At 38.1% G+C, this 22,617-nt stretch overlaps 1 protein-coding gene across 2 annotated transcripts in view; it reads left to right on the top strand.

The window, feature by feature from the left end:
- Nucleotides 1–22,617, top strand: part of PTCH2 (patched 2) — a 59,668-nt gene that overhangs the window by 16,594 nt on the left and 20,457 nt on the right. For both annotated transcript variants that reach the window (XM_034414962.3, XM_087889677.1), the window contains 4 exons: nucleotides 13,222–13,411; nucleotides 14,309–14,378; nucleotides 15,636–15,727; nucleotides 22,397–22,592. In XM_034414962.3, coding sequence (XP_034270853.2) covers nucleotides 13,222–13,411; nucleotides 14,309–14,378; nucleotides 15,636–15,727; nucleotides 22,397–22,592 — 548 coding nt within the window. The remainder of the gene's footprint in view (nucleotides 1–13,221; nucleotides 13,412–14,308; nucleotides 14,379–15,635; nucleotides 15,728–22,396; nucleotides 22,593–22,617) is intronic.

Genomic DNA, 22,617 nt, shown 5'->3' with positions numbered 1-22,617 from the left:
AAATGGTTTTCTCTTTAGTACACCTTTTGTTTTAAGCTCTGAAAATTGAATGATGCCAATATTAGGAGCTCTATATAGCTCTATAACTTTTCAAAAAAGTTGTAGTTGCCTTGAGAAAATCCTGACTTTTCACTGAAAAGTAGATCAAATGCTAAAAAATGTAGCTGGTTTCTCCCACTTCTCTGGTACATCTATTCATGGAGTGTGTCTAAGCAAAAATATTTGTGCATGCATAGATTTATATATAATTTTCTTAGTAGTTTTTTGGAAGTGATTTGCCAAGCAATGTTGGAATTCCCAGTGGTTCCCCCCATAAGTACTAAGCAAATCTAACCATCCATAAATTTTTAGATCAGTCAATGTTAACTAGGTGATACTAGGCAAACAATTAAACGTTGTTTTTGTAGTCAGTTAGTAGTTCAGTGTACTGTGCCATGTTAAACTAGAATAAAGAGTCAGTTGAGTAAACAGTTGCATTAATCATGGATAAAAATGATGTGTACCAGTGGTGGGTTGCTCCCAGTTCGCATCGGTTCGCAAGAACCGGTAGTAAAAATTTGTAGTAGTTCGTAGAACCGGTAATAACATTGGCTGGCCACGCCCCTGAACCAGTCCCTGGCCCGGTCGCCGCTCGCTTACCCTGTCCACCTCATCAGAGGCTTTTTTTTTTCTTTTAAAAGCATTTTTTCTACAACCTCTTCGGTTGAAAAAATGCTTTTAAAAGTAAAAAAAAAAAGCCTGATGATCGTGTGGCTCAGCTGGGATTGTCAGAGGCTTTTAAAAGCATTTTTTTTCTGCAACCTCTTCAGCCGAAGAGGTGGTAGGAAAAAAAATGTCTTTAAAAGCCTCTGGCGATCCCAGCTGAGTTGCCTGATCGTCAGAGGCTTCTAAAAGCATTTTTTCTGCAAACTCTTAAGGTTGTAGAAAAAATGCTTTTAAAAGTAAAAAAAAAAACACAGTTGGCCACGCCCACCCAGTCACATTACCCCCCACCAAGCCACACCCACAAAATAAGCCACACCCACAGAACCAGTAGTAAAAAATTTTAGAACCCACCCCTGATGTGTACCATATTCACAGCCATGGGATAATGATCACCACATTCCATGAAGCAATTCTAAATTACATAGTCTTAATAGTTGTCAAAATGCTTACTAGGTCTTAGTAAATGCAATCTTCTTATTTTGAATATCTCTTACAGTGGTACCTTGGTACTCAACTACTTTGAAACTCATTGAATTTGGTACTCAATGGATTTTGACATGAAAATGTTGTCCTGGTACTCATTGTTTGTTTGGTATTCAAAACACAAGCTAGAATTTTTTTATGTTGACTGCCTTGTGACTCACTACATTATTCCTTATGAGGAAAAATTGTTTAGTACTCATTATTTTTAATTGTCATCACAGCTCCCAGAACCAATTAATGATGAGTACCAAGGTACCACTATAAATATAAGGAGTTTTTTTAAAAAAAAATATCCTTGTTCTAACCCATTTAGACTTTTGTAATTCAGTAAGAAAACCCTATAATGGATAGTGAACAGCTAATCTATATGGAATTTCTGGCATTGGATCAATGTGTTCATTGATGTTCTATTAAGCATTCTACTTGCTGTGCATTGCACTAGCTAAATCTTCTAAACTGATATTGAGATTGTTCCTGGTTGAGCACATTACAACAAACTAGTATATTGAGTATCAGTCATCATGGCTAAGGATTTTCTGTCAAGGGACAGATGTCCTGCTGTTCCACTCAAAGCCAGAGAAGGATATTGTTTAGTCACTGAGGCTGTCTGAGACTTTATGGACAAAGATATCAAATTGTGAAACTGTTTAATCTAAAGCTGGCAAATTGTCTAGCTCACAAACTCAGTAACATCTCAACCTAAGAATTTTATCAGAATTCAGTTTCAACTCTATGGCAGGGATGTCAAACTCCCGTTGTCACGGTGGCGTCATGTGACATATCGTGACTTTCCCCTCCCTTTGCTAAACCAGGCCTGGGTGTGGCCTGTGCATGATACATCCAGCCCACCGGGAGTTTGACACCCCTGCTCTATGGCATATCTCCAAATCCTCAATAGATGTTAAAATATTACAAAGCATATCAAATCCCATCTCCAGAAAATAGTCCACTGTGTAGGAATTGAATCATGATAACAAGGTACATTCACTTCCCCAGTTCATAGAGATAGTTTGAGACGACACTATAGTTGAGAGCATTAAGACACTGGGAAGGAAGAGCTTTTGTTTTTTATTACTGCAGGAATGTCTTATCCAAATCTGGAAAAATAGCCCATGCGTTATGGAATGACAATTTAAACTGAACATTTTCTAAATATGTTCATTTTTTATCGTATTCTTAACTCACTTTGTTGGTTAAATCTGTCTATTTTGAATGTAATTCAGTTCACACATTTTACTAAACTGAAATGTAATTTGTTTAGTTTTGGCTTAAGATGCGTTAATCCAACCACTTGTGGTTTATTAAGAAAAAACATGGTTTTAATAACCCAGGGCTTAGTACAACATGTGAACTAGATCTTTTTTTTCTCAGCTAAACTTCCTCCAACTTGTGTTGGTTCAAGCACTACTCACTTCAAGAACAGTTCAGATTGTTTCTTTCTATCTATTCCAGACATGCTAGCTTTGAAAATTGTTCCTCCCAACTCAAATGAGTTCACTCAGCTGCTGGGATCTGATCACTGAAGCCTTTCTTCTGGCAAATGCTGTGAACTGAAAGATCCCAGCTGGAACTTGAGCACAAAGCAGTAAGAATTATCTTCAACTTTTAGACTAAGGCCTGGTTTTGGTCTTATTCTTTTGAAAATGTGGAATTATAGAAGGAGAAATGTGAATGTATTCAATTGACTCAAAACAGCTCTGAACACCCCTAAGATCCAGATAAGAAACATATTTTCCACATTGCTATATATTAATATAATACTATTTTACTCTAAATCAGTATTATTTCTGAACTGGAAAATTGCAGAATACAGTATGCCGTATATGATATACCACATTTAGTGTTTAAAAGTTCATAAAATTTTGAAAGGCAAATTACAAATGTCATGAATAAGTAGCATATTTCCAGGATACAAATATGTGCAGGAGGAAAAGCAGCTCAGGTGAGGCTAAAACCTCTAAAGAACAGTTGCTGGAACTGGGTATGTCTACTTTGATGAAAAGAAGGACTAGGGGTGACATGATAGCAGTGTTCCAATATCTCAGGGGCTGCCACAAAGAAGTGGGAGTCAAACTAGTCTCCAAAGCACCTGAGGGCAGGACAAGAAGTAATGGGTGGAAACTAATCAAGGAGAGAAGCAACCTAGAACTAAGGAGAAAATTCCTGACAATCAGTGGAACAACTTGCCTCCAGAAGTTGTAAATGCTCCAACACTGGAAGTTTTTAAGAAGAGGTGGGATAACCATTTGTCTGAAATGGTATAGGGTTTCCTGTCTAAGCAGGGGGTTGGACTAGAAGACCTCCAAGGTCCCTTCTAACTCTGTTATTCTATTCTAAATAGGAATAGAATGATTATAGAGACTGCCTTTATATAGAACTTGCAGTAATCTTGTATAAATAGTGAATTCTGCTCCTGAAGCAGCAGGAATATACGATCATCACAATAATGATAACTTATTATCATAAACATGAGATGATTGCTTAAGACACAGTATGTTCAGGTGTTGTGGGGCAATGCCAGGCTTTTCAATATAAAATTATGACATTCCACTTCATTTACAGTAATGCAAGCAGCTCATATCTCGAGTAACTACTGTTACCACTGTTTTATGACTCAGGTCTGGGAATCAACCATGTAGCTCTGAAATGAAGTAGCTGGAAAATTGGATCAGATACAGTTAAGGGGATTGGATTGTACTGTACGTTGTGGATGTGTATTCCTGGTTACTATTGCTTGTATTTATCCATATTTCATCTTTGTTTTGCAATCAAACTAAGTGATTGTAAAAATAATGGAAAATTGAAATTTAATTGTACCAATTACTTTTTTCTGTAAGATTTTGTGAAAGCACTCTCCTATTAAGCCCCAAAGCAATTGGATGAGCAAAATAAGGATTTTGTCTGCATTCTCTACTCTCTCAGAGAATATCCTTGGATGCTTTGTACAAGTGAGAATGCTGGCTTCCCTAGGAATGTTAGACTGTTTGCTGCTACTCCTCAGCAAATATTTCTGTTTTCATCTTGTAGAATATACCCTGATTTTATATAATATGAATCAAGTCAGCCTATTTTTTATAGATGTTGGAAGTTATACATATAACAAATTATTCTTGCTTCTAACGATGCAATTTATCGGACTGCCATTATAAGACTGTCTTCTTCTGGGCTGAGAATATCATAGATTTTACACTTGGGAATTAATAATGCTTTTAGGTTATCTGAAATATGCAGTCTCACTGAGGACAGTTTAGTGCTTCTGCATAACAAAAAAGCAATTTGGGTCACATATTGAAGCTTCTATTTGCTCAATTTCTTATTCCAACAGGTAGTGCTTTCTACAGATTTAGGAATGACTCTGTATCAACTTGTACAATATTTTAGGAACCAAATTTAGAGACTTAAAGAAGACACATTAAAGATGGGGGAAATCTACAATGGTAGTAATATAAGATTTTTCAACTGTTCTATATAAATTGTATATTCATGGCATATTATGCAGTTAAAATTATTTAAACACAGAAAATGTCACACGTTATTTAAATGAACAAACCTTATTTGTATTTTATAAATAGTGCATTTTGGACAGATTTTGTAAGTTAGCCCTTAGTTCAAAAATTGTTGCTTTATGATGCACTATTTTGCCCAGTTAAACAGCATGACTACAAGAGTTTTAGTGGTATATTAGATAGCCTGTACCCATTGGGCTATTGTTTCAGAGATATTTCCTTACCTAAACAGAGAAATAAATAATCTTGGGTGGGCAAAAAAGCAGTGGGAGTGGGAGTGACTTCTGACTTCCTGCCAGCTTCCCACTGAGTTTCCTTGCACTTTTAAACTGGAAGATGTGGTGCTGATTTTTTCCCCCTTTCTCGGGAAATGCAACAATTTTTCCAATGCTAAAATTACAATATTTGAAAAGATTAAGATACATTTCCTATCTTCCAAATCTGTTGCCTGGGAACCATAGGCACATATTAGTGCTTATCACATGTTAACAGTCCCATCTTCATTTTTAGTAATAGCTTTTCTTTCTAGATTAAAATGTTAGTCTTTGGGACATTCTAAACATATTTTTTCTGGGTTGGTACATATTTGTAGCATGAGATTTCCCCTCACTACTTCTGGGCTCCCCAACAATCCACACATGGAAAATAAAACGTGTTCTGTGTCTCTGAGTAGAACATTAGTTCTTTCATACCATCTAAAGATCAGAACCCAAAGTGACTTGCAAGAGTTAATTTTTCCCAGGAACTCACTGTCCTGTGTTTTGTTATGGTGCATGTCCTTCCTGCCTGCTGGTGCACAGGAAAAGTTCAGCAGGAGCTAAGAGAGCACTGATAATTTAACCAAAAACTAGGTTGTGTGGAACAATATACTGTGTTATTGGACATTATTTCTTTTTAATGAACATTTGTAGGTGGCAGGGAAAGGAATCTGGGCGATCTAGAAATGAGAAGTACAATGGTAGCTTGATACTCATCATTAATTGGTTCCAGGAGGTGCGATAAGTACCAAAAATGATGAGTAACAAACAAATTTTCCCATAAGGAATAATGTAATGAGTCACAAGGCAGCCAACATCCACAAGTTCTAGCTTATACATTGAGTACCAAGCAAACTATGATTACCAGGACAAAAATTTTCACATCAAAATGCATTGAGTACCAAATTCAATGAGTTTCAAAGCAATTGAGTACCAAGGTACCACTGTCCTCTAGATGAGGATTATGTTACGGAAAAGGATTTAAATCTTGGGCCTATGCTGTGGTTCTAAATTACTGTAAATGACACTAGGTCTTCCATATTTGGGCTATAAAAATCCAAGCAGCTATTATATGCCAGCAAATTTTCTTGTATCTTAGCTGCTATGCAGTTGTCATCTGGATTTTTGGAACCTAGATATGATAATTATACTTACACACAAATATTTCACATGTGTTCTTGGAGAAGAGTTGCCAATTGATTATTTTCATTGTTCAGATATGACATACATATTTTGCCTATATGCCAAAAATGTGCTCAAGGAGGCTTAGCACTATTAAAATACAAATAAACAGAATTACAACTGAAAAATAAAACAATTTAATCAAAAGGAAATAACACCAGCCCTAATGAAAACAAACTTCAGCTAAGCAATCAGTTTAATTGCCAAATGTCTACCTGAATGTCTCTGCCTGCTTGTAAAAAGAGTAACAGAGATACTCTCCTCCTAATTACCTTCATCTGATGCTGGGCTCCAAGACTCCTTGTTTTAATATTCAATAGCAAAGAATGTTTGTAAGGCTACAGTATTCCCTGTTCTTCTCTTCAGTTTCCCTTGCCAGGCAGACCAATAACTACAAAAACCCTAACCTATCTTCTTTAACTTGGACTCTCATAAGTGGTTTGGAAACAAAACAGGAGGGCTTATTAGGGGGACTCATTTGGGTGGCCCACCCAGGAAAGAGGAGGTGTCCAGCAATTTATTCAAGAACCTATAATTATAGGGATAATTGTGAAGTTTCACTGCCCGAGAAATGGCTTTGCTATAAGAGGAAAGATAGGAGAAAGATAGTGTTAACTGAAACACTGCTTTTGTCAACAACAGGTAATTGATCTCACCTGCAATTCAGTTATACAACTGTCCATTTCTCAGCTAGGTAAGATAGTTGGTTGGGTTGTCCCAGAATCTTTTAGGATTCTTCTGTGAATGACCACATAATAGTCCCATATAATGAATCACAACAGAGTGTAGCGTGTTATGCTTTTGCAAGAATAAAAAATAGTGCATGATCTAACAATACTGTACTCTGTAACCTTACAGATAGCAAGCAAGATTTCAAAACAGATTCTTGCACTAAATCTGTAAAAGTACATTATCTAGATACAAATCCTGTGGGATGTACTGCACAGTTGGGATCCAGGATGTCTGTAGTTTACAGGCATAATATTTGTGTCCCTGCTTCTCTTGTATGAGGAAACTAAATTTTTGAGAGGCTGTGGGAATGGGTTATGGTGTCTCTCCTGTGTGTATGTGTGAAATGTGTGGAAGAGGAATGAGAGATAATCCAATCTAATACTCAGCAGAAATACAATTGAGGTTTGATCATGAGGGAAGAGAATCTTTTGCATGAAAAAGGAGAGGGCTTCCTTTGTTAATTGGAATAAAAAAGAATTTGCATAGGGCTTCTCATTAACATGCTCACTGTTGCTACCTCATTGGATCCTAGAACCTCCTCTCCCAATTTTGCATCAAACAAAGCAGTTCTCTCAGTATAGGGGGAGGTGAACAGGAGCAGATGTGGAAGTGGGGGTTGTATAATGACTGACAATTCCTAGTTTAACTCCCTTTCTGTCAGAGAGGAGAGTGTCCCATATAAGCATACTTGGCAGCTTTTCTGTTTGCCTTGTCTTTTCATGCTGCTCCCTGGTTAATTAAGGTGTTGGAATTTGAGGCTTCCTCAATCCACTTTGAAGCTTCAGATTCTCCTGTTCCAAATTAAACTTAATTATAAGAAGAGCTCCCCTCTTTTCCCTCTTCACAACATTTGCAGATACTCTACATTTTCTACTACAAAGGGTGTAATAAAGGAATAAATGCCCCTAGTATCTCTTAAACCACCATTACTCACCTAAGACAGAGCACAAACAAGGCTAGTTCAGTTCAGGAGTTTTTGTACAGTGCAGATAATGAGAAGGGCAAAGTTAAGCCAGGTTTTTGTGCCAAAGGGAGGGATTTGTGTGCATGCCAATCTCTCTCCATGCTTATTTTTGCCCTGGCCATTGTACAACATAAAACCATATCCAGGCAGTTGTTAATGAGACTCTATACTTAAAGCCCATCAGGATGGACTTTTTAAATTTTGGGATCCATCTTTGCCTGTGGCTTTAAAATTTGGACTGAACATATTCTCCACCCTTCCTCAAACTCTGGTTTTGCATGTGTGGTTTTCCTCTTGGGTGGCCTAGTCAAGATCAGCATAGCACAGGATGACTCCTGGTGTTTTGCCTCCCAAACAGCCTGGAATGGTTTGGATTCTGAGCCTGATGCTTCCCCTCCAGCTCCGAAGGATGTAATGTGTCTGTCCCCTCCCTATGTTCCTTGGCATGGCCTCCTCCCTTACTGGCATTCTAGGAGGGTTTTTGAGAGAATTCAGCTAATGCAAACTACAGTATTAGAATTATAGTTTATACTGAAAAGTCACAAAATAGTAGCTCTTTAGCAATGAGATTACCATAAAAACATAGGCTATTCTTATTAGAAGATACATAATCCCTATTAAAGAATCCTCTAACATTGTATCAACTTTAGCCCAAAGTAATTATCCAATTATGGTTTTGTTACTGTCCTCATTTTCAGTTGTTAAGTCTAAAAATGTTTTTAAAAAGTTATGCCAAAGTTAAATGCCCTGATAATGAAAACTTGAGTGGTCAAAATTTTTTGCTGTAAATGATATAGATACTGTATTTAGGTAGCAACTTGATTATTAGTAAGGACTTTCTAGTGCAAGATTTAAGACTTTTGCTGTGACCATAGCTCTAGCACAAGGGACACTTGCAACATAATTTCTATTTTGATTTTTTTCACAATATAGTTTTCATACTCGGTAATGAACCCTAAAAATTGCAGTTGGTGAGGATGCATAATATTTCTCTGTTATTGATCTTTTTGAATAATCTAACTTTAATTAGAAAATTGCTTTATCAGTGACATTCTGTTAACAGCTTTTGTAGCATTTTAACAATTGAATTGTGTCTACTATGTATGTGTTTTCTAACAGTCTAGAAAACAGAGCATTAGACATGAAAGTGGGAGAATATGATTCAGAGTAGAATTCAGTCTTGGAAATTCTGTGCCTTGAGCTCTGTTTGTCTACATAAAATAAAATAGAAGTTATGTCCTTACAATATGGGACAAGTTGGTCAAAAACATACTTGTTTTATAGATTTAAATGGTTTGGGATTGCTTTAACAATAGGACCATTCTCTAGAAACATAGGAATTGTATCATTTTTCTGAGGGTACTTTGAATTGGAGATCAGTCCCTTTAAAATAATAAAGTGGATTTAAAAGGAATATAAAGTTGCTTGTACCCTAAAGTAACTGATTATATAGCAAAGTGAAGAAGTATAGTTTTATAACTATAAGAAGTAGCTTAAAATAATATCTTCAAAATGGGGATCCTGGGAAGAATATGAGGGAGCTGCATTTTAATGAGAAGATGGAACAGTCAGTTGAATAGTCCTGAAAGACTGCTTTACCTGTCCATTTTCATCTTTTACACCAAGCATCATGCAGCCACGGAGGATACATGCCTGTACCAGGTGCACTCTCAGTTTGTGCAGGATGACAATAAGACTAGTGACTTGGGCATTTCTCAGCCTGAATTCACTGTGCTTCCAAAATAAGTTCTAGACTCATCTGTGATATTCATGAGTTTCTACAATAAATTGGCAAGACATTTTAGCAGACATCCTCTCCCACCCCTTCATTAAGATGCAATGCAGCAAATCTTGACCCTAGTGGTGGCGTAAGGAGAGCAGTGTCAGTTCTATACTGAGTCATCATGTTTGTCTTGAGATGAAGTACCTGATTGTACATGTGTTACTTCATTGGAGAAATCAACACTGTTATGGAAATAACTAGAAGAGGGCCAACAATGTTGCTAATGGTAGGCAACAGAAATGGTATTGCTCTGTTCCTCAGTAAGTGATCGATATGAGTGGAGGCAGAGTCAAAGGGGAATGAATTGTCCAAAGACACATAGCTGAAACCACCAGCTACAAATCTCAAGAAGATATTTAAAAGAATATTAAGGCCCAGGGAGCTGAACAGAGGATTGACTACAGAGAGAGCAATGGAGGGTTGCAACTTCTCAAGTCTTGGGCTATAACTCATTGTCCTAATTAGCTGGAAAACTATAGGGAATGCTATCACCCTTCAGGAATGTGTGGGATGGATTGTTAGGAGTGTGAAGAATGGGAAAGAAAGCAGGAAGTTTCTGGAGGCAAGTCACTTCCACTTTCATCTTTAAAAAAAATCTCAACCCCCACAACTCTTCAAATCTGGGAGCAAAGCGGGCTTGGCAGCACAATTTCAGACAGTTTGGGAGGGGAAGTGTTTTAAGATTACAGTTTAGAGTTGTTTAACTTCTGCTCTCACACAGTTATTTCCGAGAGAGCAAAGATGTATCATTGAAAGCTGTCTATTTTTAAAGAAATAAAATATTGGAATGGCACAGTTTTGGGTACCTAGGCAGGGATCCGAAATGGGCTGCCTGTACTAACTTTTAGGTACCTTGACATAAGAATGTCAAAGAGGCTACTTATTTGTGAAGTTGATGGACAAGAAGAAGAGTCATCTTGTAGGTCACCATTAAAGTTTTCAACAGTTCCAAGGTACATTGTACTCTTGGTACAAAGAAGTATTTCACTTTACAGTATAAAAATTCTCATTTCTTATATCATTTCTGTGAATCCTGAAACACTAGTACAATGTACAATAGTCAGTTTTCTATATCACAAAATTAATGGCCACATTGTGTTCTGCATATGTACGATTTCTTGCTACTCTACAAGGTAAGCCAGATTAAGAAATAGAGTCCACGGAACTCTTTATTTATATTGCCTATAGTAATATAAGTGTGCAAGTCTGATTGTACTTCCCCTCTTTCTTCTTTTAGATTTTGTGTAATTGGAGGAGGGTCTATCTGAGGTGTTTTTGTAATCTTCCCCATAATTTAGACTCAAGCAATGTTTTTCTTTTTGGTAATGGAACTTGATGGAACTCTCCATCAAGTTCATCCTCTTTACTGTCTACTTGTCTTATCACACTTTTATGCTTTTATTTAAAACACAAACGGAAAACATCACAACCACTAAAGCTGAAATCTATTGTGGAAGTTCTACAAGGGGCAAGTCCTTCTTACCCATTCCTAGGCCCAACCCACAGAAATTACTACTTCGCATTATGCTTTTGTCCAAAGTTTTCTTTAGAAGGAAGATCCTCCACAATGCAAGAAGTCAATTTGGCAGGTGAATTTTAGTGGAAAAATAATTGGAGAGGAAGGGAAGGAGTTGATAACTATTGAAACTACATTTGTCAAATTTAGAAATGTAAAAGGCTAGGTGCCATTTAGTGTTATACATATCTTAATTTGTGTATTTTACGCAGTTTTAATTAGTTACACAGTTAAAAGCAATCCCAATCCCTTAATTTGGATAGCTGGAAAACATTAGAACTGTGATTTACTGAGTCTTCACAGATAAAGCATCACTGAGGCAACTCCATCATAATGTAAGTATCTGCTGTTCTTTGGCAAATGAAAAGTTGGAGTGGTGGTAGCCAACAGAAGGTCCCATTTCAGGGCAGGAGTGAATCAGAACCAGTTTTGGATCTGCCTGATCCAACTGTTTCCACTCTTGCAGCCTCTTGCCGTGAAACTGGTGTGTTTATTTTTCTTCCCCATCCATTGCTTTCAAAGAAGAATGGGAATTGAGCACATCTCTGATATCTTTCAGGATTCATCAGAACTAACATTTATTTCTGTCTAGCTCCATTGTTAGCACTTTTTAATGTTACTGCTTCAACTCTCCAAGTTCTCAAAGCATTTTGAAGTCATTCGTGCAATTAGTGTTATTCCTGCTGATTTCAGAATGTTACAATCAGGCAAGGAACACCATGAATCTTTCCAGCTGGCCAACAGGCAAGTGTAAAGATTTTCAGTCAATCAGTAGCTCCAACTGAGCTACAGCAATTCCTGGATTAATGAACATATCCTTACATTTTGTAAAAAAAAGAAGAAAAATAACTGTTTTCTCCTCATTTTCAGTACATGCTACATGCTTGTCTGTTTTTGAAAGTACATAAATCTGTGTTGTTGACATTACACCAAAGCAGCTTGACTATCAGATCAGATTTTCTTCATATAAATTCTAATTAAAAGCCACAACCCAAGTCTTTCCCAAATGGGGCAACCATGGCTGTAAGTTGCAATGATCAGCCTTTGGGTTGGAGAGATGAGAGATGGCTTGCTTGAGCTCAAAGACTAGTAAAAGTGCAATGTGGGAAAAATTTAGGGGAAAACATTTTGCTTATCTGCAGGATTTGTTTTAAGAGAGATTATGAAATTGATTTAAACTGACCTGAAGTATTTCAGTTAGTTAGTTGATAAACTTTGCTTATGTAAAGAGGGGAAAACAACCAAGATATTTTTTATGAAAGTTGTAAAACTGCCCTAGAAGGATTTAGATTTCATTGTCCAGTGTGGAATCTATTGGACAATTCAGCAGGCTGAGATTAGTGATCCTAGTAATCAGCTAGGATATCCAATAAGAATTGTGTGAATACAGCAGTGTGGTACTTGGTGCAGATGCTCTCTGTGGATGGCGCAAGTCTTTTACTATGACATATATTAGAATGTTGAATCTGTATTTTAAGTCTGAGTATGACAAAAATGCATTACTGAACTATTCATCTTGAATCTGTAAAAAATACAGGTAGTCTTTGATTTATTACCACAATAGGGACCAGAATTTCCACTGTTAGACAAGACAGTGAGTTGTGCCCAATTGTACAACCCTTTTTTGCCATGGTTGTTAAGTGAATCACTGAGGTTCTTAAGTAAATAATGTCTTTAAATGAATCCCCCATTGACATTGCTTGTTATAAGCCGGCTGGGAAGGTCACAATGATGATCACATGACCCTGGGATGCTGCAACCTTCGTAAATACATGCTGGTTGCCAAGCACCCAAATTTTGATCATATGACCATGGGGAAGCTGCTATGGTCATAAGTGCAAAGACCAGTCATAAGTCACTTTTTCAGGGCTATTTTAGCTTCAGAAGGTCACAAACCAAATAGTTACATGTTGAGGATTACTTTTAAAATTAAGTAGTAGTATGTAAAACTTTAACTGAATTGCATTTGATATGAACATATCCCCAATGTTAATATCTTGATTGATGATAATGTGAAAGCTGATTTAACAGTGGCAGAGATAAGAGAAAGATATATTGATTCCATTCTTTTTTCTCTCTCTCTCCCTCTCCAGAGGGCAGTCGTGTCAGCCAAGAGCTCCGATACACAAGAGAAAAGCTTGGTGAAGAATCTCTCTACACATCCCAGATGCTAATACAAACTCCCAAACAGGAAGGAAAAAACATCCTAACTCCAGATGCCTTGGAAATGCATCTTGAAGCTGCTTTGGCTGCTAGTAAAGTGCAAGTCTTACTATTTGGAAAGTAAGTCTGAAATGGAGCAACTGTATTACACTAATAATAAGATCTGTTCGGTTGGGAGTGTTTTCATTCATTCATTAGATTAGAAGCGCCTCTCCTCCGTAACTGTACTTGCAGATCTCTGGTTTTCCATTGCAGGAAATCAGCAGTTTTACTGTTTGTTTGGGTAGCACCATCCCTTTCCTCTCAGCAATTCTGCTGGAGATGGTTGGTTTCCTCCTGCTAATTTTGAGTAGGTTCACTGCAAGGAAAAAAGAAGCTGTGTGATTTTCCTCCTTTTTCCAGCATTCTACTAGATATAGAATCAACTGTTTCATTGCCTGCCAGTTAGCTTACTTGCTGATTAACTTACCAACAAGACGGTCAGAATATCTGTTATCATCTCTTATTCAGTAGCAAATCAATTGGCGGATGGCCTACCGCTCCTGTCCTAATGTTCCCTTTATTTGTATTCATTTTATGTATTCAATTTATGCTTATACTTATCTAATACATACTTGACAAACAAATAATAAATAAATAAATAAATAAATTTCTATCTGCTAATGGCAACTGGGAAAGTAGTTGGGCTTTTCTATGGCTCTTTGAACTGCATTGTCTGTGGTAATGGAGCCACAAGCAATCTTGGTCTGCAGAATTACCTATCATTGGATGAAACCAAGATCTAGTTAATTCAGTATTCTGTTGCAGTTACTTGCTAACTACACCCTACCACAAAATCATAAATAGAGCATACAAATTATGGTCTTCTGTCCAAGATCTGATGCTCAGAAATTTACTGTCTTGAAATATATTGAAGTCTCATTTCAATATCTTCATATAAATCTTGTATTAGTTAGGACAAGTCTCTCCCAGAACTCCTGATTTCCTGACGTTTGCTATCTCTGCTCTTACTCTTAGATCATGGGATCTCAACAAAATATGCTACAAATCAGGTGTCCCAATAATTGAGAATGGAATGATTGCACGGGTGAGTATACGAGGGAATATATGCCTCTACAACAAGATCCATGTGTGCATTTGGTCCCTCAGGCTCCAATCGGAGGCCTCTAGAGTATTCCAACATCAAAATGTCTATTTTTATTGATGCTCTTTTTAAAAAAATAAAGCTACCTGTGATTTTTGGAAATGAAATGGAAATGATTCACTAGGACTCTGAAAGCAAAACACATCCATAAACACTTTTACCCACCTCCAAAGGCCAGCTATTTTTAGTTTCACAGACCTGTCTTCCTAAGAATCTAAAGCAGTGTTTCTCAATCTGGGCAACTTGAAGATGGGTGGACTTCAACTCCCAGCATTCCCCAGCGAGCTGGAGGAATGCTGGGAATTGAAGTCTACCCATCTTCAAGTTGCCCAGATTGAGAAACATTGATCTAAAGCAAATATGTATGCAACTGCCAAGCAAAAAAACAACAACCCGTTTGTCCCAACATTGTGTAGTAGCTATAGAAAGGAGATAAAACATGTGGGAAGATCTCTTTGTCGAATAGTGTAATTTCCTGGAGGATTGCTGGTTTTACTGGAGAATGGAGTAGATGCTAGAGGTGATCTTGAGGTTACTATGGGGATAGATGGAATCTTTTTAAAATGCCATCACAAAAGAACAGCTTTTCAAGTCATCCTTTTGGATTCAGAGATCTGGGTTTTTTTAATACGCTGGATTTCTTATTCTAATAACATTCATTTATCTCTATTTGAGATATCAGCTACCTGTGATTTTTTTATCTCCATTCCATTCTGTGGACTAGGAAAATTTATTTTGTCCTTCTTTGTTTTCAGCTGTGCCTGATCTTTGCTAATTTTATATTCCTTAGGCTTGGATTGTAAGAAACTGCAGTGTTTGACCCTTTGTACAAGGTCACCAAATTACTGTCACATTAGCCAGGATGCTATCCTTAGAGTGAAGACTTCCCATTGATTAGCCAATGCTAGGACTTGGCTTTCAATATCTTACAGAATAAGGTGTTGTTAGGATTGAAGACTTTGTATTTAAGATGGTATTCCTTGGTTCCCCAGAGAATATTTCTATTCCAAAAAAATCAATATAGGTTTTTAGATTTTAGTAATAGTAGGAAAAGGATTGCAGAATAAGTAGTCAGGTATGCAGTAAAATGAAGAAAATGTTAACAGATTAAAATAGAGGAATGAATCCCCATACACATCTGAGAACTGGCTCTGTGAATTTATATTAATGTGTCATGATTATTATTCCTTTTATTGCCAGATGATTGAGAAGCTCTTCCCCTGTGTTGTTGTGACTCCACTGGATTGTTTCTGGGATGGTGCCAAATTACAAGGAGGGTCTGCTTATCTACCGTAAGTATCTGTTTGTTTGTTGTTGTTTTTTTGCTATGTCATTCTGTCCCTCCCTCCTGCAGCCATATGATGGGACCCTAATTATGAGAAAGGTACAGTTCATTAAGTACTGAATATTATGACTAGAGCTTTTTTCCCTGCTCTTACCTTTCATTACTCCGATGAAAAGATATGATGTGATGTGATTGGCCATTGTTGCTTTGTTTTTTTCATAAAATAATAATTGAGCTGTGCAAAACAATAATACTTCTCCTCCTCCAATTCTCATTTCCCATTTATCACATTAAATGTTTCTATTTAATATTCACTAAAAGTATTTTCTTTCAAAGAATCCCTCAGCTAATAAACGAGCTGGGTTCTGCAACAAACTTAATTTGGTTACTTAATTGATCCTTTCTGCATTTCCTCAGTCTATTGAATAGAATGAAACCAAACTGATAGGATTTATACCACATGCTAAAATATGAAGCCAACTCTTCAATCTTAATTGACAAGGCTAAGAAGTTTGGGAAAACCTAGTTTCTGTAAAGGAAAAAGAAGGAGAGGGTTGTTGCTGATATTATTCATAACACGGTATTATGAAACATTTTCCTTAAACACTTAAAGCATTTACCTAACATAATCACAATAATGATGATAACCAACTTATATGATCAGAGTTTCATAGAGGAAATTGCCATGCAATCTACTTCCACATTGTCATTGTGAAGATTAGTGAGGGTGCTGGCTATCTGCATACCATTTTTCTGTTATACCCACTTCCCTTAGTCTCCTCCCTTTCTTGTTATCTTCCTCCTCTAAACAGTGAGCTGTTACTGTCTGTACTGTAATATTAAAGGATATATTACTGAAAATTAATTAGGAAATGGAGATTTCCCTGGTGGTTCATGAATAGTACAAATTTAAATATAGAATTTTCTGTTCTTAGTTTACTGTATTACAGGATTCTATTTGCTAAGTAATGCCCAATAAGGATGGACAGCATACCTGATCTAAGATCACTAATTTAAAAAGGGAAGGGTTCATTGAATATTTACGATAAAGAATGGCCATAGGCTAAAATTTGGAGGCTAGGATATTGGGAGCTTTCACAGACACATAAAGAGAGCATTGCAAAGATTTGCTCTTAAATTAAGTGTGCTGTTCAGGCACAACATTCAAACTCAATTATTCTGGACACCTTAGGGGAAAGCAGGGGTGGATTTTACTTACCTTTACTACTGGTTCGGAATGGGATTGCGCGCATGCGCGAGCGAAGCAAGATCTGCATGCGCAGATCGCCAATGACGACATCTGGGGCAGTAGGTGGGGCCTCCTGCCGGTTTTACTACCGGTTCTTGCGAACTGTTCCAAACCGGGGGAACCCACCACTGGGGGAAAGGCTGGATTAGTTTGGGCAGACTGTAGAGCAGAGTCTAGCTGATAATATTGGAAAGGGGATCTTTTTAAAATTTTCCTTTGAAAACATTTTGTCCTTTACTGATTTCCTACACAGATAATCATAAGATTCTTGTCTGATAATCGTTTTCTTCCTTGGCTTGCTTGACAACTTTAGATAAGGCCCCCTTTGCATCTGGTGCCTTCAAGATATTTAGATACCCACATGACAGAATGTATTCAAGATCACTGCTTATATAAGGAAGCAGTGGTCATTCTGAGTGATCTCAGGGCAGATATATCAGGAGTAAAGCTTTTTAGTATCCTCTCTCTTGAAGAATGATGCGACACCAAGGGCATGGGCAGAAATGTTTTGTAATATTACTTTGGATAGGGGAAGAGCTCTCTTCTAGTTAACTTCTTTTTGTATGAAACAAAACATGAAAGGGAAATATAACTTGCCTTTTTCACCTGCTTTCAATGCAGGAGGATAGCAATCAGTGGATGACACCATAGAAATATTATGTCAAATATTTTGAGAGCATGACTAAGGTCCCAAGGTCTGCTCTCTGTTCCCATTCCAAATCAAAGGGGGCTGGGTTTACCACTTGCTGTCATCAGTCCCCTCCCCAAATTTTCTGGGCTCAGTTGCTTTGTTTTATTACTTCTGCTGCCTTGTAATTATGTTTCTATTAAGGTGTACAAAATGGGAGATGAAGGAGGGGGAAAGTGAAGTTGTGGAGACCAGCCCTCTAGAGGGGAGGGGAGGGGAGGGGAGGGGGAGGGAGGGAGGGAGGGCCAGGGACAATTACCGGCATTCTTTCTGTTTACAAGTGTGTTTGTCTGTAAGGGGCCCTAGAGACTTATGCTTTGTCAGCAAATGGCAACACCACATATTCTCATGCTAATGACACTTTGAAAGCTCCAAGTTGCCCAACAAATGGAATAGTAGCTTTATTCAGTCTGCTGCTGAGTGGAAGAGGACAGTGAGAGTGAGTAAAGGAGGAGAAAACAGATTTCTAAAACAAAAACAGAAAGAGGGAGGGATTACAGCATCCAACTGCCAGAAGGCTTATGGGGAGGTACAAGGCTTTCCCCTTGAACTCAGTAGCAGCACAAATCCAAGGTAAGCAGAACAGGACCTGATTTCATTGCACTGGATGTAGATGACATGATTACTGGCTCTTTTGGGTCAACAAGACGAGATTTATTCTTCACCCCTAGGAATGTAACAGGATTTCTTTCAAACTGGTTACCATGCTTCGGATTTTGAGGAACCACCTGATTACAATATCCTTAACTTTCCTTTTTTGTTTAACAAAAAATAGATTTTCATAAGTATTACACTTCTGGTACAACAAGGACAATTGACCAGGCTGTTTAGTTCTTTTCGGTCACTACAATGGATAGGACCTTTGCTCCCTTGTTTTTGCACCTGTCTTTTGGTTTCCAAGTTTACCTTTCTTATATCCTACTTCTTACTCTTTAAATATTTTATACACGCACACATACACACATACCCAAAAGTTTTTCTTCTGAATGTCTGAAATGGGGGAGCTTTTGCTCCAGCTTCCGCTTCAGTTCAGTTGAGGGGCTCTCTCTGTCTTCCCCCCCCCTCTCCTTTTAACGCAAAGGGAGTGAAAATTCGGAGAACAAAAGGCAGCAATCTATGGAAAAACAAAAGGGCTGGACTTGGCTCAGTGAAGCAAGAAACAGCAGATAAAAGAAGCTCTCTTTAGGAGCTGGAGCTGGGCTGTTTGGAATGTGGGAATCAAGCAAGGAGGAAACTTCTTGGGATCTGAGATTTCATGAGTGATTGGAGGGTGATTCTGCCAAAACCATGACAAGATTTACTCTGCCTGAGTTTTCCTCATTTTCCCATCTTTGAGTTTAGTATTTATCAATTACTATTAAAAAATAATTCAAGATGTTCTTCATTATTCTTGTTGAAGATCTGAGAAAACACCGATCTGTTTTATTAAACATTTATTAATAATCAATGTTTATTAATATTATTGTCACTTTTCCTTTTGATTCTCAAAGTTAAATGATATAGTTACATAATAACCTTAAGCAGGGAAAACACTAAAGAATTCATTAGGGAGAGAAAATCACTTTTTTAGGAGGCTCTGAAGAGAGATTATGTTTGTTTTGAACAAACTAACAGAAGGGAGAAGAACTGACTTTTTTGCAGAAGTTGGCTAGCAGACAAGACAATCTGGCCGGGAGAATCTGCATCAACCTTCCCTGACCTGGAGTCTTTCAGATACGCCACACTGATTAAGCATTCTGAAAACTGCAGTCACAATTCATCTGGCAGACACCACATTGTGGAAGGTTAACGTACATGAAGCTCCCAGCTTTGCATGAGAAAGAAATGAACTCTAACATCTTTCAGCTGGGCAGCTATTAAATAGGAACATATTTTGATATTACAGTGCCAAAATGTTAAAATATATACAGGTAGTCCTTGACTCATAGCAATTCATTTAGTGACTGTTCAAGTTACAACAGCACTGAGAAAAAGTGAATTAGACCATTTTTCACACTTACAACTGTTACAACATCTCCATGGTCACTTGATCAAAATTCAGGTGCTTGGCAAGTGAGTCATATTTATGACGGTTGCCATGTCCCGGGGTCATGCGATCCCCTTTTGTGACCTTCTGGCAAGCAAAGTCAATGGCGAATCCAGATTCACTTAACAACCATGTTAGTAAATGAACAACTGCAGTGATGCACTTAATGACTGTGGCAAGAAAAGTCGTAAAATGGGGCAAAACTCACTCAGCAACAGAAATTTTGGGCTCAGTTGTCATAAGTTAAGGACCACCTGTATATGTTTTTATATATACAAATGTGTGTGTGTGTGTGTGGCAAGATTTCAGAATCTTGCAAGTCTGAAAGTACAATTTCCCCCTCCCCTTTACACCCCAAGAAATTAGAGAGGGTGTTCTGATATTCTTGTCCCACGCACTAGCCAGCTGCAGACTGTGCTGCCTCTTATCTGATCTGATTGTTTCCTAGGCAGTATTTCTTGGCCCAGTCTGCCAAGGTCATTCCCACATACCATTACACTATTACAGACTCAGAAATCCAATAGCTATTTGTTTCCAAGCTTCGTGTGCAGGACTACTTCTACTGGGAAAGAGATGTACGGAAAAAAATTATACTTTAAAAAAAAATCATTCAAAAAGGGTTGTTGTTGCTGTACCACCCCTCGTTGCTTTTCAATAGATTTAGCTGTTGCCCCATAGCAGAAATAGGACAGGAGTGGATAAGGGTACTAGTGATGAATGGGGCAGCCTTCCTAACCTGGTGCTGTTTAGATGTAGTGGGACTTCAACTCTCTTTTTCTATCCAACAATTATTATTTGGTAAATTCCAGAAGCTATTATCCAGGACACCAATTTATGGAAGGTTCCACTAGAATAATCAGTACATCAGCAGAATTGTGTAGATAACATCTTCCATCTTGGCCTAGACAAGATCAGGGACCCATTCAGATCACATACCGTCAGTATTTGTTTGAATTCTGATGTAGAAGGGAACAAACAGTTCTGTTTATGTCTGCTGGTGCCCCCACTGCTAAAAATATGGATAATTATGCTGGGTGTATAGAGGCCAATGTATGGTTATCCATACTTACTGCAGTTTCCATATACAGATACATTTGATGAACATATACAACATTTCTTCTATGCAGAATTCTTCTCTTTCTTCTCCATTCCTGTTGAAAATTTCTCTCTTTCCTTTCAAATAAGCGTAATTGGTTCATGTTCTCGTCCTTGTGCATAACTACATTTTCTGGTCCTGCCAGGGAGGCACTGTCCAATTATCATATTTTCGAACTATAAGACACACTTCCCCCCCCCAAAAAAAGTGGATGGAAATGTCTGTGCTTCTTATAGACCGAATATTGCCAAAGCCCCTTCCACGTGACGGCCCCCACCCTTTGGCCTCTGCCTCCCTTGCTGCCGCCGCCCATCACCACCACTGTGCGTCCCATTTTTGGCCTCTGCATGCCCCATTTTCGGCCTCCGCGCACGCCCCATTTTTTACCTCCATGCATCCCATTTTTCACGTGTCCCGTTCGGCGGCAATAGGCGGTGCCAATCCCCGCAGCCTGGAACAGCTGATCATCAGTATTCCAGGAGGCCGATCCAACCCCCAATCAGCTGCTCGTGCTAAATCAGGCTGTGCTGAAGCTGACCAGGCTATTTGCTGTTTGCTGCAAGGAGGCAAATTGCTGGGAGGCAGAGGCAGATTTTTTCCCCCTTGTTTTCTTCCCCAAAAGCTAGGTGTGTCTTATAGTCTGGAGCGTCTTATAGTCCGAAAAATACAGTACTTCAGAACTGGCTCTCCAAGCCACATGCAAAAGGAAAGCAGCATGCCTGATCCTGTTAACGTATGGGGACAAAGGGAATGAAGGCCTGTTCAAACCCTGCACAAATCCCTCCTATCCCTAAATAAGTCTTTTGCAGCCAGTCAAGGCAATTATGTTCTCCTCTACAGCTTCCTCTTAGCTGAACTCTCTTTGGAATAATAGCTGGCCTAGTGGACTGCTGCTGCTGCTGTTTTTGCACACACACACACACACACACAAAATACAAACCAAAACACTCCAATAATTGGATTTTAAAATGCATTTTTCCTTTATGACAAAGGATTAAAAATGTTCCTTAAAATCCAACCATGCAATTAAGATCAGCAATTTTGGAATAAAATCAGTAGCAACTCTTATAAGGGAGTTAGAGGCAATAAAGGCAAAGAGCTACTTAAAGTTTAACCCTGTAACATTTTTATGACTTTTTCACCGCAAGAAAAGGATAAATAGAAGGAATGCAAAAAGATTTCCAGCACAAGGTTGTAGTGTGAAATGCTTCTCATTCAAAATTCTAATAACTCCACTCTATTTTTAGTCCCATTCCCAGTTCTGGGTATTTTTTAATCCCAACAGTTAATTAGTACTCCAGGTCTTGATCACACACATCCTCAGTGGACATTTATTGTTTTTCTATTTTTCAAAACTCTTTTTTTCAGTTCTAAAAACTTTCAGATTCCTAAAATAGAATTCTCCCACATGAGCAGGAGAAATTATTCATTATTGTACACCTTTAAGCACCTCTTTTTGGGTGTCCAGAACCAGCCAGAGTGGATGTGGCTTTGAGAGTTGGAGGGATTTAAAAGGTGGGCATGCGTATAAGAGATATCACCACTTTAAGCGATATCAGTATGTAGGACCAATTGATATTTTGAATTCTATTAATCTACAGTATTTTGTCTCTACAGGGGCCGGCGGGATATTCAGTGGACTAACTTAGATCCTATTCAATTGATGGAGGAACTGGGTCAATTTGCCTCACTGGAAGGATTCAAGGAGATGTTGGATAAGGCAGAGGTTGGCCAGGCCTATATGGAGCGGCCTTGCCTTGATCCTTTTGACCCTGAGTGTCCTCCTAGTGCTCCCAACAGCCAAAGCCAGAAGGTGAGTTTACCCCAATTTACGGTGC

This window comes from Pantherophis guttatus, chromosome 3, assembly GCF_059756535.1.
Source record: "Pantherophis guttatus breed Tessera chromosome 3, ASM5975653v1, whole genome shotgun sequence".
In the NCBI taxonomy this organism is placed as follows: Eukaryota; Metazoa; Chordata; class Lepidosauria; order Squamata; family Colubridae; genus Pantherophis; species Pantherophis guttatus.
The sequence above is the reverse complement of the archived record's forward strand: the minus strand, read 5'-3'. Positions and strand labels throughout refer to the sequence as shown.